At 39.9% G+C, this 24,994-nt stretch overlaps 3 protein-coding genes across 3 annotated transcripts in view; 1 reads left to right on the top strand and 2 right to left on the bottom strand.

The window, feature by feature from the left end:
- The window catches only part of LOC109456203 (uncharacterized), a 224,690-nt gene that overhangs the window by 164,135 nt on the left and 35,561 nt on the right, over positions 1-24,994 (top strand). The window lies entirely within an intron of this gene.
- On the bottom strand, positions 11,719-12,591 carry LOC109456201 (putative gustatory receptor clone PTE01). The gene has a single exon (XM_074338657.1). The coding sequence runs from the start codon at positions 12,574-12,576 to the stop codon at positions 11,719-11,721; it is 858 nt and encodes a 285-aa protein (XP_074194758.1). The 5' UTR covers positions 12,577-12,591.
- On the bottom strand, positions 18,971-19,828 carry LOC109456202 (putative gustatory receptor clone PTE01). The gene has a single exon (XM_019748350.2). It carries the CDS (start codon positions 19,820-19,822, stop codon positions 18,971-18,973), a length of 852 nt encoding a protein of 283 aa, XP_019603909.2. The 5' UTR covers positions 19,823-19,828.

Raw genomic sequence — 24,994 nt, 5'->3', positions numbered from 1 at the left:
TGCCTTTGTCTCAACAAAGACCTGGATCCTCTGGGTTTTAGGGAGAAACACTCATGGCACTTCTGTAGCACAGTGAAAGGGTTAATTCAAACCTGATTTAAGCACAAGGTACATAAACCCTATAAAGCAATGGTTATCATCGTGGAGGTCCCTAACCCTGAAGGTATGGATTTGAGGCTCTCTGGAGGAAGAAATTTATAAATATGATCAAAACAGAGAGTACTTCCCTTGAAGTATATGCACTGAAAGAAAGGAGAGAGAGGAGAGGAGAGGGGAGGGAGGGAGGGAGGGAGGGAGGGAGGAGGGAGGGAGGGAGGGAGGAGGGAGGGAGGAGGGAGGGAGGAGGAGGGAGGGGAGGGAGAAACTTGTATATAGGGGAGGAAACAAAAAACAAACAGAGGTATACAGTTTGATCCAGTTGGAAATCGAAAATTTACTGAAAGAATTTATAGAACAAAAAATCAAAGGGCACCGATTTGCTTCTGAATGAACTTTAACATCAGCTGAAATGCACCAATTGGCAGTTTCATGTCCTCAACCAATACTGGGGCTCAAATAACAGTAATAGCTGGGAATCCCACTAAGTTTTAACAAGGTACCCTCTATTATCTTAGGGAGGTTCTTGAACATGAAAAGAAAGGACAAACACATGTGCCTCACCTTTACCATTGGAACCCTAGCTTTGCCGAAATTCTCCGTTGTAATATTACCCATTGCCCTCAAAAAATCCCCTAATGGGCATGGACACTCTTGACTAAATCACAATTAAATTAAGCCTTTGGCTCTGTATAGAAAAACCCGTGCAGGTTTTCACCTCCTTTGTGTCTTGTTTTCTACACAGAACACTTCCCTTCTCACACTCCAGGTCACCAAATGTGTGTGTGGGGGGGGGGGGGGGTCCCCCACACCAAGGAATTCTCCATGACACCAGCTGAGTGTCCTCCAATTTAACTCAGTTCTGACACTATCTGCCTGCATTGTCAGATCCCACAGGTTAAGGGCGCAGTCCCAGAAGACTGCTCCCTCCCCCACTTCAGATACCAACTGTAAGTAGTAGGTCCCCAGGCTATCCACAACTTTGGTCCAACGTGGCTACAAATCAGAGGTTCCCACAGCCCCCTCCTCTGGTTTGAGTAGTCACTCTAGGAATAGTGTGTAGGGGGAAATGACAGAATCCCATTTATTTCTTTAGTCACATCCCTGGAATGGATGAAAGCCCAGGCAAGAAAGAAAAAAGCCCCCAGTGTGCGGCAGCCATATGGACTAGGCAGTGTTTTTGTAAACTAACAAAGGGTAATCAATATTTAGCAGTTTATATATTTTTTGTTTGGTTGGTTGGTTTGGGTCGTTTGGGTTGCATACTCTGTGCCAACCACAGTGTGGGTACTAGGGAATCAGAAATAAACGAGACTCAATCACTTCCCCACAGGCATTCTGCCTGGAATGACCTGGAAAGAGAAAGGAAAGGTTAAGGAGATTGGTTGAGAGGTTTTCCTGGTTTGTTTTAATTTTAACATTTTATTTAACCTAATATATCACAAACATTATAACATTTTACATTTTTGAAATCTGGTATTTATACTGATAGCACACCTTAATTTGGACTAGCCATATTTCAAGGGCTTGATAGCCATGCGAAACTAAATTGTGTGGAAAGAGGTTGTTCTGTACCCTGTGTCCTGTGAATACAGTCTCGCTGCTCAGATCCAAACCTGACTTTACCCTTTCTTACCTCAGGATAAATTAAATAAGAATACTGCGCTCCATTTGCAAATGGCTGAAACTGGTTTTAATTTCAGCTGAATGTTGTTAGCCTCCAGCAACTTGTAGTTCTGTGAGATACGGAAAACAGCTAGGGTCCTCCAGTCCACGCTCTCTCTCCATACAGGAAACACTAGCAGATATTCCAGACTCAGCATCAATACTGGGAAGTGTTCTTTCTCTCTTCCCCAGTTCCTAGAACTTCTCTGGTTTTTAGGGCCTTAGAGGTTTCAGTTATTCCATTAAGCAATGCAATAGGTATATGCCAGAAGATCAATTAATTTGGCCTACACTACAACAGACTAATTGAAAGTTATAGGAATTTCAGTCTCATCTTCCATCAAGTATAATCTTAGCTTTTATCCAGAAAAAATCACCTTACGCCTCCTGAAGAACTTGTTTCTCACTAACAAAGTATGTACATCACTTAGTCCTCCCAACAGTTGGATTTCAGCTCCTTGGATAAAGTTAGGTAATTAAATGTTGGGTTAGATTGATGTCCAAAATACACACACACACACACACACACACACACACACACACACACACACGTCTTGCTCCTTTCCTCAACTGTAAAATAACAATAATATGTGTACCTCTATCTTTGGGGTATTATGCAGATGAAAATTAAAGCTACATAGCACCTAACTTTGAGCCCGACACAGGAAACCCTCAATAAAGTTCTGGGATGTTACGGTTCTTCTCCTCGCCACCATCATGATCATAACCATAGCCATCGTGGTCATGTTGGAGTGCCTAGTGGATGAAGAGATCGTTTCCAGCTCAGGTGTGGGCGATGACTTTGGAAGCTAGGAATGGTAGTGGAGAAGAGCAGATTCTGAATGAGAGTCCTGAAATCCCCAACAGAAAAAAATAACGTAAACTTCATAGGACTCGGAGTTGAAACTTTATCGATGCCCTCCCATCTGGCTAGCTCAGTTGTCCCACTGTCTTGATAGTGAGGAAACAAGTTTTTCCAGCATTCCTCCTCCATCCACCATCTCCCTTGGCACTTACTGATCTGCGTTGTATCTCTGCTGGGTCATGACCGACATCCTGTCTGGTGAATGATGAGGGCTGAGGCACTGTCCTCAGGACAGGCAGGGAGACAGACTCAGGCATGGATCTTCTGATGCAGGTGAAAACTCTGGGAGGAAGAGACACGGATATGAAGCTTAATGGGGATTGGCAGCCTGGAGGGCTGGAGGCACTGGCTAATTATTTACTCCTGTGTAGCCTTGAGCGCTCAATGCACAGAGCTCATAATTACCAAAATTGGTCCATGTTCTCCCAATCTCTGAGGACTTCTAATATTAACAGGAGAGGAAAAGGGAAAAATGAATGTGCTTAGAAGGGTCTGAGCCCTTTTTCATCTGAGGAGAAAGCTCATCTGTACCCTTCACTTCTGACTTCCAATTTCAAGGATCTTAACATAAAATTTAGACTTTAAAATAAATAAATAAATAAATAATATATTAAAAATATCTGTGGGGAAAAGATGGATTTTTCATTAAATTTTCTAACAGACTGAATAGTCAGGGAAGGAAACCAGATCTAATATTTGAGTTTACATTATACAGAAAATGAATTCCATGTGAATCATAGACCTAAAATATGAAAACAATTTGATACAATTTGGTACAGTATCAAGATCCTAATTTAGGAAAATAACTTCAGGAGATTGGAGTTGCATTAGATTTCTTTGTTTTTCTTTTTTTTTTCATTAGACTTTATTGGCATGACAATGGTTAGTAGAGTTACATAGGTTTCAAGTGTACAATTCTGTAATACACCATCTATATATCACATGGTGTGTTCACTGATATGTAGACTTTTTTTAATTTATGACTTTGTGACTTTGACATCTGCAAAGCCATTGTACGATGCAAATTTGGGAGAATTGGGTCTTCTTGAACAAGAATCTGAAACTATTTCCGTTTTCTCAGTTAAGATTTGTGTCTCTAAAATAAACTTTCTATTTCCTTTTTTTAGCTTGATGATGATGATGTTGATGATGCTTTTTTTTTTAATTTATTGGGGTGACAATTGTTAGTAAAATTACATAGATTTCAGGTGTACAATTCTGTATTACATCATCTATAAATCCCATTGTGTGTTCATCACCCAGAGTCAGTTCTCCTTCCATCACCATATATTTGATCCCCCTTTACCCTCTTCTCCCACCCCCCACCCCCCTTACCCTCTGGTAACCACTAAACTATTGTCTGTGTCTATGAGTTTTTGTTTCTCATTTGTTTGACTTGTTCTTTTGTTGTTTTTGGTTTATATACCACATATCAGTGAAATCACATGGTTCTCTGCTTTTTCTGTCTGACTTATTTTGCTTAGCATCATACTCTCAAGATCCATCCATGTTGTCACAAATGTTCCTATATCATCTTTTCTTACCGCCGAATAGTATTCCATTGTGTATATATACCACAACTTCTTTATCCATTCATCTATCGAAGGACATTTTGGTTGTTTCCATGTCTTGGCCACCGTAAACAAAGCTGCAATGAACATTGGAGCACACGTGTCTTTATCTCTAAATGTTTTCAGATTTTTTGGGTAGATACCCAGGAGAGGGATTGCTGGGTCATTTGGTAATTCTATTCGTAATTTTTTGAGGAACCTCCACACTGCCTTCCATAACGGCTGCACCAGTCTGCATTCGCACCAACAGTGTATGAGGGTTCCTTTTTCTCCACAGCCTCTCCAACACTTGTTACTATTTGTCTTGTTGATGATAGCCATTCTGACTGGGGTGAGGTGATATCTCATTGTGGTTTTTATTTGCATTTCTCTGATGATTAATGATGTTGAGCATTTGTTCATATGTCTATTTGCCATTTGTATGTCCTCTTTGGAGAAATGTCTCTTCAGGTCCTCTGCCCATTTTTCAATTGGGTTGTTTGTTTTTTGTTGTTGAGTTTCATGAGTTCCTTGTATATTTTGGATATTAGCCCCTTATCGGAGGCACTGTTTGCAATAATCTTCTCCCATTCAGTTGGTTGCCTCTTTATTTTGTCGATGGTTTCTTTTGCTGTGCCGAAGTTTTTAAGTTTCATCTAGTCCCATTCGTTTATTTTAGCTTTTACTTCCATTGCCTTTGGAGTCAAATTCATTAAATGCTCTTTGAACCCAAGGTCCATAAGTTTAGTACTTATGTTTTCTTCTATGCAGTTTATTGTGTCAGGTCTTATGCTTAGGTCTTTGTTCCATTTTGTATTAATTTTGGTACATGGTGACAGATAGCAGTCCAGTTTCATTCTTTTGCATGTGGCTTTCCAATTCTCCCAGCACCATTTATTGAAGAGGCTGTCTTTTCTCCATTGTATGTTTTTTGCTTATTTGTCAAAAATTGTCTGTCCATATTTATGTGGGTTTATTTCTGGGTTCTCAATTCTATTCCATTGGTCTGTGTGTCTATTTTTCTGTCAATACCATGCTGTTTTGATTATTGTTGCCCTGTAATAGTACAAGCTAAAGCCAGGAGTGTGATACCTCCAGCATTATTCTGTTTTCTTAAGATTACTTTGGCTATTCGGGGTCTTTTGTGGTTCCATACAAATCTAATGATCTTTTGTTCTATTTCATTAAAAAATGCCATTGGGATTTTGATGGGGATTGCATTAAATCTGTATATTGTTTTGGGTAATACGGCCATTTCAACCATGTTGATTCTTCCAATCCATGAGCACGGAATGTCTTTCCATTTCATTGTGTCTTCTTCAATTTTTTTTTAATATGTTATAGTTTTCAGCATATAGGTCTTTCACATCCTTGGTTAAGTTTATTCCTAGGTATTTTATTCTTTTTGTTAAAATTGCAAAAGGAATTCTCTTTTTTTATTTCTTTTTCTGAGATTTCATTGTTAGCATATAGGAATGAAATGGACTTTTGTACATTGATTTTGTAGCCGGCAACTTTACTGTATTTGTTTATTGTTTCTAATAGCTTTTTGGTGGAGTCTTTTGGGTTTTCTATATATAGCATCATGTCATCTGCAAAGAGTGACAACTTAACTTCTTCATTTCCAATTTGGATGCCTTTTATTTCTTTCTCTTACCTGATTGATCTGGCGAGGACTTCCAACACTATGTTGAAAAGCAGAGGTGATAGGGGACAGCTCTGTCCCGTTCCTGAATGTACAGCATAGGGCTTCAGTTTTTCACTGTTAATTATGAGATTAGCTGAAGGCTTGTCATATATGGCCTTTATTATGTTAAGGTATTTTCCTTCTATACCTATTTTATTAAGTGTTTTAATCATAAATGGATGTTGTATCTTGTCAAATGCTTTTTCTGCATCAGTTGATATTATCATATGATTTTTGTCCTTTATTTTGTTTATGTGATGTATCACATTGATGGATTTGCGGATGTTGAACCATCCCTGTGCCCCGGGGATGAACCCCACTTGGTCGTGATGAATAATCTTTTTAATGCATTGTTGTATTCGATTTGCTAGAATTTTGTTTAGGATTTTTGCATCTGTATTCATCAGAGATATTGGTCTGTAGTTTTCTGTTTTTGTGTTGTCCTTACCAGGTTTTGGTATCAGGGTAATGTTGGCCTCATAAAATGAGTTAGGGAGTACTGTCTCTTCTTCGATTTTTTGAAGAGTTTGGGCAGGATTGGTATTAGATCCTCTTTGAAGGTTTGCTAGAATTCACTAGTGAAGCCATCTGGTCCCGGACTTTTGCTTTTGGGAAGGTTTTGGATAACTAATTCAATTTCGTTACTGGTGATCGGTCTGTTTAGATTTTCCAGTTCTTCATGGTTCAGCCTTGGAAGGCTATATGTTTCTAAGAACTTGTCCATTTCTTCTAGGTTATTGAATTTGGTGGCATATAGTCCTTCATAGTATTCTTGGATGATCCTTTGTATTTCTGTGGTGTCCGTGATAACTTGCGGTTTTTCATTTCTGATTTTGTTAATTAGTGTCTTCTCTCTTTTTATCTTAGTGAGTCTAGCCAAGGGTTTGTCAATTTTGTTAATCTTTTCAAAGAACCAGCTCTTTGTCACATTAATTTTTTCTATTGTCTTTTTGTTCTCTATTTCATTTAGTTCTGCTCTGATTTTTGTTATTTCCTTTCTTCTGCTGACCTTGGGTTTCACTTGTTCTTCTTTTTCTAGTTCTTTAAGGTGTAACATGAGGTTATTTATTTGGGAGTTTTCTTGTTTCTTGAGATAGGCCTGTAATGAGATAAATTTCCCTCTTAAAACTGCTTTTGCTGCATCCCAAAAATTTTGGTAGGATGTATTTTCATTGTCATTTGTTTCTATGTATCTTTTGATCTCTCCTCTAATTTCCTCTTTGACCCAGTCATTCTTTAAAAGTATGTTGTTTAATCTCCATGTATTTGTGTTTTTTCCTGCTTTCTTTTTGCAGTTGATATCCAATTTCAAAGCCTTGTGATCAGAGAATATGCTTGGTATGATTTCAATCTTCTTAAATTTGCTGAGGCTGATTTTATGTCCCAATATATGGTCTATCCTTGAGAATGTTCCATGTACACTAGAAAAGAATGTATAGTCTGATGTTTTAGGATGAAGTGCTCTATATATGTCAATTATGTCCATTTCATCTAATGTGTCATTTAGGGCTGCTATTTCGTTATTTATTTTCTGTTTGGATGATCTATCCATAGCTGTCAATGATGTATTTAAGTCCCCTAGTATAATTGTGTTTTGGTCAATTTCTCCCTTTAGTTCTGTTAGTAGTTGCTTGGTATATTTCAGTGCTCCCTGATTGGGGGCATAAATATTGATGACTGTTATGTCTTCTTGTTGTATAGTCCCTTGACCATTATGAAATGTCCATCTTTGTCTCTTGTTATCTTTTTCACCCTGAAGTCTGTTTCATCTGATATCATTATGGCTACACCTGATTTTCTCTGGGTACCATTTGCTTGGAGTGTCAATTTCCACCCTTTCACTTTGAGTCTATGCTTGTCCTTGTAGCTGAGATGTGTCTCTTGGAGACAGCATATGGTTGGGTTTAGTTTTTTGATACAATCTGCTACTCTGTGCCTTTTTATTGGTGAGTTCAGTCCATTTACATTTAGGGTGATTATTGATATGTGAGGATTTCCTGTCATTCTATCTTTAGTTTTCTGGTAAGGCTGTGTCTCCATTGTTTCTTTGCCTTTTTGTTGTTGTCTATTATTTCTGTGTGGTGGTATTCTATGATGTTTCCCTCTGTTTCTTCTTTTGTTATATGCTGCTCCCTCAGCCCTGTGGGCCATAAGCGGAGCCCTAGCAGTCCGAGTTCTTCCCTCTCCCGCAGCTGTGGTAGTTCCGGGAAGCAGCGAGCTCGGAGCACTGAGCTAGGTCTGCGTCCTGCACACGTGGCTCAGTCACTGCACTTCTCCCTTCCTTCCTCCCCTGCTCGCGCGATTCGCCCACCTTTCGGTGAATTCAGTAGTGGGCCTCTTCGTCTTGCCTGTCTGCTGTGCAGGGAGTCCTTTGTGGAGTTATTGTTGTTTGATTAGTTGTAAATTCCAGGGGAGCTTTACAGAGGCTCACCTCACGCCGCCATTTTGATGAGCTTTTCTCGATGATGCTTATTTAAATGACAGCGCAAGCTCTGCTTTTTCTCTTTCACTGATATATGTTGGTATACTAGAAAACTATGGACTTGTATACACTTATTTATAACTTGCTATTTCTCTTAAATAAACCAGGGTATCGAACAAGAGTGCAATCCAGGTTGTCAGCTAGGGCTGCAGTCCTCTCAAGGTTTCACTGGGAACCCTGTTTCCAAGTCCATTCACTTTTGAAAGGATGGAGTTCCCTGTGAGCTGTTGGCCAGAGGCCTTCCTGAGTTCTCTGCCACATGGGCCTCTGACGGGGAAGCTCATACATGGCTGTTGGCTCCCATTAGGACTAGCAGACAGGTGACAGAAACAAGGGCCAGGAATATGAAAGCCAGAGCCTTTTGTACCCTAGTCTCAGAAGTCACATCTCATCAGTTTTGCCATGTTGCGTTGGTTAGAAGCAAGTCAGTAGACCCAGGATACACTCCAGAGGATGGGTCTCCACAACAGCATAAATTCAGGAGGTGAAGTTCACGGGGAACAGATGAGAATCTGCCCACCATGCAGACCTCGCCCTCTATCAGGACATCAGTCTCGAAACACCCCCAGGGCTGGAGAGATGTGTCTCTGCTCCCCAACATAACCCATCACACCGCAATGCTGTCAGCAAAATTTCTCTGCAGATAAACTGGCGTGTGAGTGGAAATTGCCTCTGATGTGGTGTTTCTGCAGACCCCACCATGTTCCTTCAGGTTATGCAGTCAGAAAAAGCCAGCACAGTTTCTCTTCCATCACCCCAGCCCCTCCGTTGGTACCACAAAAAGCTGCAGCCATTCTGTGCCCAAATTCTACAAATGTCCCCAGCGGCTTCTGCTTATTGAAAAGAGCTCATCCTATTTTTCCTTAGCTTACTTTGTGTTCACAGATCCTAACGTTTAAGGAAATGTGCTTGGGGCCTGTTTCAGTTTACTGTGGATAAAGTGAATTTGTGTGGGAATGATCGTACTCAGCAACCTACATGCTCCGCACGCATGCCTCCTGGCTCAGAGGACTCTGGGTGAGGAATTTCGAAATTGGTTTGTCATGAACTGATGTGAAGAAAATGTGACAAAACCAAGATGGTGAATTAGGAGACACCAGCCTCTGTTCCTCCATAAAGATCAACGACTAGATGGCTATCCATGAACAAAATCAGCTCTGGGAGAGCTCAGGGATCACTTAAGAAAATTCAGCAGCACCGTGGAACATAACACCTGAGAAGAACCACACAAAAGGAAAAGAACAATTTCATTTTGCCTGCATCCTCCCATCCCCCAGGCCAGCGCTACTCAGCACCCGGAGGGTACTCCCCATCTGGAAAGGGTTGTTACCCTGATGGGAAAAGGGAGAGCAGTGTGAGCAACCAGCTTCCCCAGCCGATTAATGCACCACACCCAGTTTCAGTTTCACCCCACCCAGAGAATGGCAAAGCTTAGACATAAAGACCCAGCTAAAAAACAAGGAAGAAGCACAGGGACTACAACCATCAGCTACAATAGGATATAGGACTGATTTTAAAATAGATACAGAGACCAATGGTACAGAATCTAGAGCCCAGAAACAAACCCCTGTATATAAGGTCAACTAAAATTTGACAAGGGAGACCCTGTGTGTTCGCAATCTCGGGAGCTTCCAGGGTGAACTTTGAAACTGACCCCCACCCACAGTGGGCAAGGAGAGACTGAAGAAAGAAGCAGATCACTCCCGATTGGCAGGTGGCAGGTTTCGTAAGCTAGCGAATTTACATCCAAGGCTTGTCTTAGGTGGCTGCAAGATAAGTAGATCTACACACCTGCCCACCAGAATCTTAAAAGTTTGTATACAATAGAGGTCTTAACTGGGTTCAGTCATGTATAACATCCAGATGGTCTCAACAACATATTACTAGCTCAAGGCTATATCCTTGGGCCAGCTTCTAGTTCAGGGTAGGCTAGTGGATGCACTTTCCAAGGGCAGGGTAGGTGGGTGAGGAGCCTCTGATTCCCCAGGTCCAGCTCTTAGGCCAACTGGCAGTCACATCTTCTTGATAACGTCCTCCAACAGACCCAATCATCAGTATTTATAACACTCCCCAGGGGATTCCAATAAAATCCACAATTGAAAACCAGTGAACTACATCCTCAGCAATTACCTGAATAAATAGATTTGACGGATACAAAATTTGTATGGAAAATAGGCAGAAACCATGGAAAAGGATATAAAGTTTAAGTATGTAACAAGAGACTTGCACATTTCACCTGGATACCAGAGTCATTGAGGAGAACCTCTCATGCATTCATTATAATGTACAAAGGATTCCAGGATACACCCTCAATTCAATTAAAGGCAAACCAAAACAAGGAAAATTCATATGTGAAGCACGGAGAATGAGAACCATGAGACTGAAAACGAATGTGGTCAAGGAAACAATATTCAGTCTACATGTTTGGTTTTGCTGGTTTTTCCAAATAGACTCCAAAAAGAATTGCACAGATATTAAGATTAGACCGTTCTGCTGTGGAGCCTCTATAGGGCACTCTTTTTTTCTTTTCTTTTTTTCTAACCTTCCACCCTAAGTGTATTGAATGTTTCCTCTTTTTGTGCCGTGATGTACATTCTTTTATTACAGCAACTGTAACACTGAATTGCAGTATTGGTGAGTGGCGTGGCCATGCCATACCTTCCATTTCCTGCAACAGAGATTGGAGTTCAAGTTCTTTTCTTTTTAAATAAATTTTATTGGGGAATATTGGGGAACAGTGGGAAACAGTGTGTTTCTCCAGGGCCCGTCAGCTCCCAGTCATTGTCATTCAATCTAGTTATGGAGGGCGCAGCTCAGCTCCAAGTTCAGCTGCCATTTTCAATCTTTAGTTGCAGGGGACGCAGCCCATCATGGGAATTGAACCGGCAACCTTGTTGCTGAGAGCTTGTGCTCTAACCAACTGAGCCATCTGGCCACCCCTCCGGAATCTCTGTGTCAACTTGTTGTCTTCAGTCTAGTTGTGGAGGGCGCAGCTCACTGGCCCTTGTGGGGATCGAACCAGCAACCCTGTTGTTCAGACCTTGCACTCTAATCAACTGAGCCATCCGGCTGCCCCAGAGCTTGAGTTCTTAATATCCTTGACATCCCCCATTCAATGAAGTACCAGATTTTGTCAATGTCAATTCCTCTTCCATAACCTGCTTTGCAAGATTACAGTTATTTGATCTAGCTCCTGGCTACTTTTCCTACTGCAATTCATACCTCTCTTCCTCTTGTTTACTATACTCCAGTTTCTCAGGCTTCCTGTTTATCAAACTTGCCCGTCAGATTCTGGATTCAGATCCCTTGCGGTTGCTTTTCCCTCTGCCTAAAACTCTCTTTTCCCGAATATTTTTATAAATTGCTGCTCCCCTCACCGCATCCCTTTGTATGCACAAACATAACAGCACTTCCATTTCTCTCTCCATAGGGCCCTCTTGATATCCCTGTTCCTCAGGCTGTAAATGAAGGGGTTCAACATGGGGCTGACTATGGCATACATGATCGAGGCCACCACATCCTTCCTGGGGGAAGGAAACAGTGTTGACCCAAGGTACACTCCAATACCTGTTCCGTAAAATAAGCAAACAACTGACAAATGAGAGCCACAGGTGGAGAAGGCTCTATACTTCCCACCAGATGATGGGACTCTCAGAATGGAGGAAACAATTTTATAGTAAGAGAAAAAGATCCCTGAGATGGGGAGAAAACCAGAGATGGCACCAACAAAATACATGACTATGTTATTGGTGAGGGTGCCAGAGCAGGCAAGACGAAGGAGCTGAGAAGGGTCACAGAAGAAATTAAAAATTTTTGCATCCTTGAAGCAGGTAAGTTGTAACACAATCAAATTATGCAGCTGGGAGTCCAAAAGGCTGATGAAAAATGACACCAAAACTAAGAAGCAGCAGAGGCGAGGGTGCATGATGGCTGGATAGTGCAGAGGGTGACAGATGGCTACAAACCGGTCATAGGCCATTGCAGTCAGAAGCATACCATCCATACATCCAAAAATAATCAAAAAAGACATCTGAGTCAGGCAGTCCCCGTGGGAGATGACTCTGCTGTGAGTTTGGATGTCCACTATCATCTTCGGGACAGTGGTAGAGATAAAACAAATGTCAGCCAAGGACAGGTGGGAGAGGAAGAAGTACATGGGCGTGTGCAGGTGGGAGTCTGAGCTGACGGCCAGGATGATGAGCAGGTTCCCCAATATGGCAATCAGGTACATGGACAGGAATAGCCCAAAGAGCAAAGGCTGCAGTTCTGGATCATCTGAGAGCCCCAGGAGGAAGAATTCTGAGACATGTGTTAGGTTTTGAGGTTCTATGTAGCTTGGACACCTTTTGGGGGGGAAAAAAAGGGTTGGAAAAAAGGAAATAAATAAACGGGCACACAGCGTTGTGTTCATATTTTGGATTCAAGCAATTCACTTGTGAGGTCATACACCCCAGTACCTTTAGCAATATTGCTCAGTGTGACAAATCCTATCTTCTGAGAACTGTTTCCTTATTGGTTTCTGTGTTATTTACCTCTTTCTATACACACTCACTTCAGTGAAACTCAACTGAAGAGTATCAGAGGAGGAAGAATATTAGAGATAACAAATCTATGATCACAGGAAAACATAGTATAGTTCTTGAAGAAAATATATAGAATAAGATGTTTTTATTTATAGAATACTCTTCACCCTTTAAGGAAAAAAAAATATAATTCTAACTTAAAGAAATTAAGAAATATATATATATATATATATATATATATATATATATACACAGACACACACACACACACACACACACACACACACATATATACATATACCTTATTTTATTCAAATATAATGCTAGATATTCCGGTCATTTAGACTATCTTAAACATTCTGTAAAAGGCAGGACTGTGTAATATGGATTCTAAATGAACTTAAATGCTCATAATCAAAAAATATTTTTATGTGATACTTATCTTCATGAGTTTTATCCACTCTTTGGTTTTGTGTCTTTCCTCCTCCACAGAAGTAAGTGATTGCTCTAATGTGAGAGTCATTGACTTAAAAAGTCATTTAGTGTATAATTCCTCTCCTTGGCATTGGTGGACTTCAGGTTTTGTTATGTATGGTTTAGTTAAGAGCACATAATCATACGGCATCAATGACTACAAAGATGGCATTAGTGCAGAGAATCTGTCTGTGATTTAACAATAATGAAGTTTAAGAAATACTCTTGAAATTTTTTATTTCATTCAAGGTTGTTTTTATCAATCCCATCCAATCTTCTAAAATGTCTGGTGTGCAGGACTGCTCTTTGCTTTTTTTGGACTCTATTCTGTAATGGCCTGGTAATACTACTTCATTGTTTTTCTTTTTTTCCACCTTTATTGAAGTATGATCGATAAATAAAAATTATATATATGATAAAACATGAAAGTTTTTTTAGGTATACAACATGATGATTTAATACATATATACATTGTGAAATGATTACCACAATCAAGTTAACTAAGACATCCATCACTTTAACATAGTTGTGTGTGTGTGTGCATTAAGAACACTTAAGATCTGCTCTCTTAGGTTTCAAGTATACAAAACAGTGTTATTAACTATAGTCACCGTGCTATACATTAGATCCCCAGAACTTACTCGTCTCATAACTGGAAGTTGGTGCTCTAACCAACATCTCTCCTTTCCCCCAACCCCCAGCTCCTTACAACTATAGTTCTGCTCTCTGGTTCCATGAGTTAGGGTTTTCTTAGATTCCATATATAAGTGAGATCATACTTTGTCTTTTTGGGCCTGGCTTTTTTCAGTAAGCATAATATGCTCCAGGTTCATCCATGTTGTCACAAATGGCAAGATTTCCCTCTTTTTATGGCTGAATAATATTCCGTGTGTGTGTCTGTATGTAGATAGATAGATAGATAGATAGATAGATAGATAGATAGATAGAGAACATTTTCTTTATTTATTCATCTGTCAATAGATATTTTGGCTGTTTTCATATTTTTGCTATTATTCTGGACATTGGGCTCTCCATTTCCAAGAAGGAACAGAAGCACAGAGAGATTCAGAGATTTACATACAATCCCCATATAGAGGGTGAACGATTCAGGACTCAAACATTGATCTCCCTACCTTTGAATACTGCCCAACATTTAGGTAATTCTCCATTAATGCTCCATCTATTATTATAATCAATATCTGCCACCTACATTAGAATATAAACATTTAATAAAATATAATAAAATATCTAAAATTGATTTTGCCTTTATTTTATACAGTTATCACATATTTATTGCATACAGAGCATCCATTATTTCTTTAATCCTTATTCAGTGAAGCTGTACTAACTAGGCATCAACTCAGATGACAATCCCGGGTCCCAGAGATACTAAGAACTTGCCCCATAACACACTAATAATAAGTGGAGCAGACAGGATTCAAAATTCAATGGTCAGTCTCTGATTTTCGTGCACTACACTTCACTGTGCCCAGACTTCCTGAAATTTTTAAGCAGAGGTACAGAGGTCTTAACCGTAGGTACATCCAAGGTAAATTTTTAAAGTGTTTTCAGTAGCCTGAGTAGGAATGGACCCCAAGACTGACTTTGTCTCCTTTTGAGCTTGAATAGGCTGGTTATAAGACGGGAGGAAGAGTGGATTGTTGAAGTGAAATCCAGGAGCGAGGGCAAGAGAGATCTGCCCTAAATTATCGTGTCATTTCTTCCTATGACCTTTGCCTGTGATCTCAGCCATCCTTCCTACAGTTGATGCAGCAAATGCTGCCCACTGCTCCCCACTGTGGTCTACCAGACAATTCCATTGGGAAGGGTGTAGTGAGCAGGGGGTCACCATCAGGATTGATAGGGAGCTGAAATGACTGTTTCATTATAGGGGAGAAGACTGGCCAGATGCCCTATGTCTGGAGTCAGACTGCCCAGACTCAAACCTGGCTTCAGCTCTTTCTAACTCATGACCCGGTACAAGTTAAAATGCTATGCTCCTTTTCGTGTGTGTAAAATAAATAATAACGTGCACTTATAATTTGGGAGAGATTCTGTAGATGACCAAACAAAATACATAAAACACATACCCCCGAGCCTGGCACTCAGAAAGCCCCAGATAAAAGTACATGATGTTATGATTAATGTCCTCTTTGTCATCCTCAGCTTCGTGGTCATTGTGGAGTGCTTAGGGGGAATTTTAGAGAGACCCATTTTCTGCTATGGTGGGGGAGATGCCAGTCAGAACCAGAACCAATGAGGATGAAACCAGAACTCTGGATGAGAGTTCTCACACTCCCACCAGAACCAGAACAAACTGCTCGGCCTCTGTTCTGAAATTTTGTATATTGGTGCCCTTTCATCCAGCAATCCCAAATGTCATGTTTGTCTTGTTGAGGAGGAAATAATGCCCTCAGCAGTCCCTCCTCCAACCACCATTGCCCACAGCACTTACTGGGCTGGGCTGCATGTCTGCTGGAGCATGGCCCAGGAGCACGGCTCTGCTGGCCCTCGCCTGCCTGTGTGTGATGAAGGCTCAGGGTCCCTCCTTGGGACTGGCAGGAAGACAGACTCAGGCTGGGACCTTCTGATGCAGATGCCCACGAACAGAGGAGGTACAGATAAGGAGCCTCAAGAGCAGGACTAGCAGACTAAAGGGCTGGAGGCACCAGCCAATTACTTACAATGGTATGACCTTGGGGCTCAAAGCACAAATCTCATAATTAGCCAATTGGTCCATGTTGTCCTTGTCTCTGGGGACTTGCTAATATTAATGGAAGAGAAAGAGGAGAAAAGTGAGTGTCCTTGGAGAGTCTTGGTTCTTCCTCTCTTGAAGAATTTCATCTGTCCTCTTTGCTTCTTACTTCCAAGTTGCAGGATCTTAATATAAAATTTTATATATATATATATATATATATATATATATATATATATATATATATATATATAATGTAATTTATATTTACAAATTTACATTATATATTTAAAAATTACGTTATATATATAATGTAATTTTTAAAAATTTAACCACTCAATGTGTGATTTTGATGCCTGTACTTCCATTGTATTAATCATGAAGTCTATGTAGAATTTGGTCTTCTATACCAAGAATGTGATACTCTTCTCATTTAATCAGTTAATACTTGTCTCTAAGGATGACTTCTTAGTTTCATTTCCTTAGACCTCGTTTGGGTTGGCATTTTATATTTTGGAGATTTACAGGGTTTCTTTTGTTTTTTCCTTATTTGAATGAGCCTTCAGTTCTAAATTTTTTCTCTAATTGAATTATTTGGTATACTAAAATACTATTGATTTTTACCTATTTATTTGGTAACTGATACTTAACTACTTCCGGGGGCCTCTCAGAAGGTTGTAATCAAGGCTTCGGCCAGGACTACAGTCATCTCAAGGCTCGACAGGCAGAGGCCCATTTCCAAGTTCACTCTCAAGGCTGTTGGTAGGATTCACATGTTTGCAGGCTATTGGCCAAAGAATTCCCTCAGTTCCTTGAAAACTGGGCCTCTTGATCGGACAGCTCACAACATGGCAGTTGCTGCATCAACCTAGAGAGCCAGAGAGGGGCAGCACAAAGAAAGACAGATTTTTCTTCACTCTGTTCCCAGAAGTGACTTCCCATCATTTCTTCCACATTTTCATTGTTGGAAGCAAGTCTCTGTGTCCAACTCATACTCAATGGAGGGAAATGCACAAGGGCATGAAAACCAGGAGTTGGGGATCATCGGGAGCCTCTCAGATACTGCCTACGATACAGACCGCATCCTCTGTAAGGGCTTTATGTTTGGGCTCTTGCAGACTCAGATCACATTCTCCTGCTTTCCAGCATAGTCCTGAATTCATCGCATAACAAAACGCAACAAAAATTCCTTGGAGACACCCTGGCAAATAGGTTCAAGTTCTTCTCCGGGGAACTTCGGCAGACCCCACTCTACTACTTCTGGTCATACAGTCTCAGGTGGAGCCCTTGGTTTCTATCACACCAGGAGAGCTCCTCCATCAATGCCAAGCCAATTTGCAGCCATCCCATAGCCAACTTGAACAAACGTCCCCAGGGTTTCTGATTTCTGCTACCTAGAGAGAAATCAGCTCACTCCAGAATATATTTTCTTTAGCTTTCTTTGTGTTCTCAGCTCTTGAAAGCTATAATAAAATGTGGTTTGGGTTTATCTGTTTTTTTTCCTAGTGGATAAAGTGGGACGTATGTGGATAGTGGTACGTTGTAACCTTCCAAATCCTATCCATGCAGGCTTCCTGACTCAGAGATCTCTCTGCTGAGGAATGTGGAGATTGCATCATTATTAAGTGATATGAAATGTCTAATTATTACATTGTTTTGTGCACCTGAAACTAATAAAAAAATGTTTAAAAATTAAAAAATATATATTAAAAAAGAAAACTTTAAATACCATTTTGTAGAACCCAAAATGAGTGCCAAAGACGGAGTTATCATGACAGAAGACAGGGAAGCATGGCGATACAGTGAAGTCCTAACCAGACTGTTACTAGTGAGACGGAAGAGCTCCCTTTGCTGACAACATGGTCCTCTGAATCCTACAGTAACGTAAGAAGAGACACACTTGTTGTGATGACTTGATGACTTCAGGATCCTCAGGCATCATCAGAGAACACAGCAACTGTAAGCATGACATCACCACTGATTTTCCGTTTGTATACCCATGACAAAGGCATATCATTTACAACCACCTGTCTGATCTGAGCATATTTTGCAATCTTACAGTTGACGACACCTCACAAAATACTTTTATACCCCATGTTACAATATTAGAGATCGGTCAAAAAAAGAGAAACCAGTCATTTTGATGAAGAGCATTTAATATAGGGAACTGGTTAAATAGTTATTGAAGGACTGAGAGGCAAAGAAGAACAAACCAGTAACATAGCAATCCTAAGTGAAGGAAGAGGCTACCACACCAGGGGCGTAAGGGCTGTTAAGGGGAAAGGTGAGTTCTTAGGGCATAGTGACTTTTGCTGCCCACTCTCATAATCAATAGTCCATGAGCAGTTAGGACCCAAGACATCTTTGAAAGAAATACCTGACTTAGATCAGTAGTCGTCAACCTTGGTTGCACATGAGAACCACCAGGATGCTTTTCAAAATCCTCGTGCGCAGGCTATACCCCAGTCCAGATAAATCAGAATAACTGGTGATGAGACCCAGTTGGCATTTTTCAGCTTCCCAGATGATTTCAATAAAAGCCACAGTTGAGGACCATCCTCACACATAACCTGCCTAAACAGAGTTGATAGATGAGAAATTTGTACGGAAAAATATACAGAGCTGTCGAAAAGATGTAAGTTTTAAATACATAAAAGAGTTGTTCGTCATCCCAGGATGCTTGGGTCACCAATGTTAAACCACAGAAATCTCTATCGCTATAATGCGACCCAGCCACACAATGATTATGATACACCAAGCATCCCAGACTACTCCCCCCCCCATCCTATTGAAGTCGTACCAAGAGAAGCAATATTCAGATGCTAAGTAAGGAGAGAACTGAAAGCCATGAGAGCTACAAAATTGATGTGATGAGAGAGGTAGGATTTGCAGGTCTTAATGTTTAGTTTTGGTGCATTTTTCCAACCTACATTTCAGATAGATGGCACAGGTACTGAGATTGTTTTGCTGAGGAGCCTCTGCATGGCCCTCTTGATGTCCCTGTTCCTCAGACTGTAGATGAAGGGGTTCAACATGGGGGTGAACACAGTGTACACCATCGAGGCCACTGCACCCTTCCTGGGAGAGTGGGAGGCAGCAGAACTGAGGTACACCCCAAGGCCTGTTCCGTAAAATAAGCAAACAACTGACAGGTGAGAGCCACAGGTGGAGAAGGCTTTATACTTCCCACTGGATGATGGGATTCTCAGAATGGAGGAAACAATTTTATAGTAAGAGAAAAAGATCCCTGAGATGGGGAGAAAACCAGAGATGGCACCAACAAAATACATGACTATGTTATTGGTGAGGGTGTCAGAGCAGGCAAGGCTGAGGAGCTGAGAAGGGTCACAGAAGAAATGAGAGATTTTCACATCCTTGAAGTAGGTAAGTTGTAACACAACTGAATTGTGCATCTGGGAGACCAAAAGGCTGATGAAAAATGACACGAAAACCAACAAGCCACAGAGTTGTGGGTTCATAATAACCAAGTATTGCAGTGGGTGACAGATGGCCACAAATCTGTCATACGCCATCACGGTCAGGAGGAGACTATCCAAACATCCAAAAAGCATAAAAAATGACATCTGTGTCAGGCAGCCCCCATAGGAGATGACTCTGCTGTACGTGTGCATGTCCCAGATCATCTTGGGGACGGTGGTGGAGGTGAAACCGATGTCAGCCAAGGACAGGTGGGAGAGGAAGAAGTACATGGGCGTGTGCAGGTGGGAGTCTGAGCTGACGGCCAGGACGATGAGCAGGTTCCCCAGCACGGTGACCAGGTACATGGACAGGAATAGCCCAAAGAGGAGGGGCTGCAGGTCTGGATCATCTGAGAGCCCCAGGAGGAAGAATTCTGAGACACGTGTCAGATTTTGTGGTTCTATATAGCCTGGACACCTTTTGAAAAAGAAAAGAGGGTTGGAAAAAAGGGAACAAATAATGAACATCCAGCATTGTGTCTACATTTTGGATTCAAGCAATTCACAAGTGTTCCCACTTGGGTTCATACACCCCAGTGCCTTCAGCAATATTTCTCAGTGTCTCAAATCTAAGTTTCTTAGAACTGCTTCCTCAATGGCTTCCGTGTTATTTACCTCTTTTTATACACACTTACTTTAGAGACACTTGCTGAAGAATATTAGTGGAGCAAGGACATTTAGAAATAGCAAATCCATGAACATCATAAAATACAGCCTACTCGTTTAAAGAAACATTGAATAAAAAAAAATGTTTCCCTTGAAAGATAAAAAAATCATTCTAATTAAAGGACACTTAGAAGCAGCCTTACTTTATTCAAATACAGTGCAAGAAAGTCCCTTGATTTAGAATATTTATTAACTGTATAATTGCTAGAACTACATTATCTGCATTCTAAATTAAAGTCAAATGTTCGTAATAAAAAGAAGGGATTTTTTATGTGCTAGTTGTCTGCATGGGTTCTCATCATTCTTTGGATTTCTGACTTCTCTCCTCTATGGAAATATGTGTTCATTCAAATATATGGGTTGTCTTTTAAAAATCTTTTCAAATATACCTCCTAGCCTTAGCCTGGTAGACTTCAATTATTTTGTAGGTTTTTAAAAATTATTATTAGTTTCAGGTATACAAAACAGCACAGTGATTAAACATTTACATACCTCACAAAGTGATAACCCCCACAAAGCTACTACCCACCTGACACCGTGCATAGCTGTTACAATACCATTGACTGTATTGGACTTCAAATTTGGGTAAGCATGTTTTGGTTAAATGCACAAAATCATACGGCATCATTGACTTCCGTACATGGCATTAGTGTATAATGCAGCTCTCAATCATTAAACAATATTTAATGTTTTTAAAAACTGGCTTCCTATTTCTCATCTTTTGCAAGATTATATATCAATACTATAGACTCTCAGGGAAACCTCTGATGTTTGACATTGCTTCTTGGTTTTTTGCTCTCCATTTTGCAGTGGCTTGGGAAAAGTGCTTATATGTATTTCTAATTCTAAACATTTGGAAGTGCAGTGTCCTCATCAAATCCAACTCTCTTATTTGCAATCAAGGAAATTAGGACCATGGGAAGCCCCCCACCAGGTCTGAAACCCAGTCTTCTTATGTCTACTTAGCTTCAATCTTTACTGAAATGGGGAAGATTCTCCTTAAATCAATTCTACTTTAAATCAATACTCCTTAAATACAACTCTTCTTAAAGCAACTCCCTGAAGCCAAGTCTGATCTTCATTTCTCTTAACAAGTCAAAGTATGATTTAATTGGGGGGGAAAATACAAAAGAGAAAAGTACAGAGATTAATATAACAAATACCTGGGTAGTTTCCATCTCAGCAAAATGAAATAATAATTGAACTTACTTTATTGGGTTGTGTTAAGAAATTAAATTAAACATAAAGTGCTCAGACCATTGGTTCTCATTCTTAGTTGATGATTATATTTACCTGTGAATATTATAAAATGTGCTGATGCCCTGGCCACAGCCTAGAGCCAATTAAATAATAATCTCTATATGCACTAGTAACACTGCCTTAGACTGTTGCCAGGCACTTAGAAAATGTTCAATTAACATTACCTATTATAACTATAATTAATATTTAAAAATAAGCATGTCATAATATTTGCTTCCAAACTCATATTTTATAGAGATTTGAAATATTACCAATAAAAGTTGAGTTTTCCTTAAATCCCTACATGATCCCATTGTCCCCCAAAAGCAACCACTGTCATTCATTTGGTGGGTATATTTTCTGTCAGTGTTTCCATAATGTCAGTATTTATGTATTTCTAAAGAGTTTTCTTGAAAATTTACATAAATGGTACATTACTGCACACATTGCATCTCAAACATTCTTGTTTACTAAAATATTGTGTTTAAATCTTTCTGTGAAATACATACGTCTAGATATAATACTTTAACTGATCCGTAGTATTACCTGAGGAATTTATTTTACTTATCAATTCTTTATTTCGACAATCCTTTGAAAATTCTTTTGCCTCTCTCCATGTCACACAAGTGAGAATTTCTCTATTTTTAATTAAATGTACTGGGGTGACAATGGTTAGTAAAATTACATAGGTTTCAAGTGTACAATTTTCTATAGTACATCATCTATATATCACATTGTGTGTTTACCACCCGGAGTCAGTTCTCCTTCTGTCACCATATATTTCTGTACATAGAATATGTGCATGGTGGACAGTTGTTTGTATTACAAAAATCATTGCAAGTTCAATTTTATTATTTACTGACTACATTTGTTTTCCCAATAGAAAAATCAGTTGCTGTCAACTACATGTTATTTTTAAGTTATAGAATCAGAAATATTTCTGAAGTATCTAATTACAGTCACTCCATGATAGCTCCCAGTGAAATTCATATCTTATATAGGATATAACATTCGTATCTCAGATTTTTCAAAAAGGGCTGTAAAGTACAGTACTATTCAGAGACAGTCCTATAACCCATTGTGTTAGTGCCATAATTCACAGAAGTGTGTGTAAATCCCTCAATCTCCCAATGCTGGTGTTCCTTACCGGGAAATGAGAATAAATAACAGCCCTCTCCAGAGATGTGTGGTATCTAAGGGAGGTGGAACTCAATAAACACTTGCTTATTATAAATATTTGTATATTGTTTTGTAACCAGAATTTGAATGATTGGAATAGTGGGTTTATTGATAAAATGCAATCCTAAGAAAGGTGTTATTTATTTTTTTTTAATTCTTTTGGAATTCTTTTGGGATTCCTTTTTTTTTTTTTTTGTTTATTGGGGTGACAATGGTTAGTAAAGTTACATAGGTTTCAGGTGTACAATTTTGTAATACATCATCTGTATATCACATTGTGTGTTCACCACCCAGAGTCAGTTCTCCTTCCATCACCATATATTTGATCCCTTTTACCTTCATCTACCATCCCCCTCCCCCCTTACACTCTGATAACTACTAAACTATTGTCTATGTTTTTGAGTTTTTGTTTCTTTATTTGTCTTGTCTCTTTGTTGTTTTCAGTTTTATATCCCACATATCAGGTTTTAATAACCTTTTATTTGACTATATGGTAGAAAATCTGAAGGCTTTCTTGTCACAGCACTGGAGCATAGAGTGACTTAAACCCTAAAAGGTGTCTCAGCCCACACAATAAAATTAACCGTCCCCTTTTCATTCTGCCCCTTTTTTTCATATTTGTGTGAAAATATGAAATTTTTCTGTGATGGTTTTTGAATATTTGAATGTTGTGGGTGCTATTAAGTGGAAAATAAAGGTCCCATTGAAAATCTATTACATACACACAAACAAGGGCTATTTTATCTTTTCTCTTCGGCTGTGGGACATCCCTGAACTGGATGAAAGCACAGACAGGAAATCACCAGTGTATTCAAGCCATATTGACTATCCTGTGTCTGTGAACCAAAGAAGGGTCTATTCAATATTTCATATATTTCAAGTTTTTTTGTTCTTGTTGTTGTGCTCTGTGCCGGAGATGATATAAGCTCTGGGGGATCAGAAATAAATGTGACTCCGTCATTTCCTTCCAAGTACTCAGTATCTATCTGCATAGGGACAAAAATAAAATGGTTGGTCAAATAGCCACTGAAAACCAAATGACCAGATCACAGGATATTTTGGTTAAATGGTATGAAGCTGAGTGTTATCAACAATAATAATGTCTAAATGTTTCCCCTTATATGTATTCATCACATACTTAATCACATCGGTGATATTCATATCTATTGAGCCCTTGCTCAGTGGAGTTGTTTGTATCAAGTAGAAATCAACCCAGATGAGAATGTTGAGGCCCACAGATACTAAGAACTTGCTCCACGTTACTAGATAATAAATAGAGCAGATAGGACTTAAAATTATATTATGAATCTGAAGCACATACAGTAATATTTTTCACTTTGTTAAAATTCAGAAAGTTGAAAGCAGGCAAGACAAGACAAAGAAACAAAAACTCATAGACACTGACAACAGTTTAGTGGTTACCAGAGGGTAAGGCGGGAGTGGGGAGGTGGTAAAAGAGGGTAAAGGGGATCAAATATATGGTGACGGAAGGAGAACTGACTCTGGGTGGTGAACACACAAGACAATATATAGATGACGTATTACAGAATTGTACACCTGAAAGGTATATAATTTTACTGTTCAATGTCACCCCAATAAATTTTATAAAAACTGAAAATATAAAATAAAGCTGAGATCCACAGGTCTTAACCAACAACACATACGAGTACATTGCACATCTTTTAACAGTTTCGGGTTTTCTGAGTATGGAAGGAACCTGAGACATTGACATTATATCTCCCTTTGAAATGATGAAGGGCTAAATTACAAGAGTGGGGGAGGAAGTGGACAGCTGAGGCAAAGTCCAGGAGTAGGGGCTGGAGAGAGATCTGCCCTAAATTGTCATGAGCCTGCTCTTTCTGTGAGCCCTGTCTGTGGCCTCAGCCGTCCTTCCTCTAGTTGAATCAGCAAGTACCACCCACTGCGCTCCCCTGTGGTCTACCAGAAACTTCCAAAGAGAAAAGCCCAGTGAGCAGATGGTGTTGGTGTTGAATGATCAGAGACGTGAAATGGTTGCTGGACAAGGGGAGACTATTAGGTTCCCTATGTCTGGAGTCAGACTCATTGAAATCTGTATAAGTTACATTAAATGTCGATAATCCTTTCCTCCTCTGTAAAAAGACAATGTATGCAGATATATCTTAGGGGTGACTATGTAGGTGAAAAGAAACAAGCGGTATAGAGCACCTGATTCCGAGCCCAACACTTGGGAATCTTTACTAAAGGTTCAGGGTAGCGTGCACGTGGTCATCTGACCTCCTTCGACCACTCACCTGTCTCATCACCTTTAGCATCATTTTGGAAGGCTTAGCGGACAGTTTAGAGGGACTCATTTCCTGCTCTTGTGAGAGAGGAGCCAGAATCAGGGTGGAAGGAAAGCAGAATTCTGAATCT

This window comes from Rhinolophus sinicus, linkage group LG07 (genome assembly GCF_036562045.2).
Source record: "Rhinolophus sinicus isolate RSC01 linkage group LG07, ASM3656204v1, whole genome shotgun sequence".
In the NCBI taxonomy this organism is placed as follows: Eukaryota; Metazoa; Chordata; class Mammalia; order Chiroptera; family Rhinolophidae; genus Rhinolophus; species Rhinolophus sinicus.
This window is presented reverse-complemented; position numbering and strand designations above follow the sequence as displayed.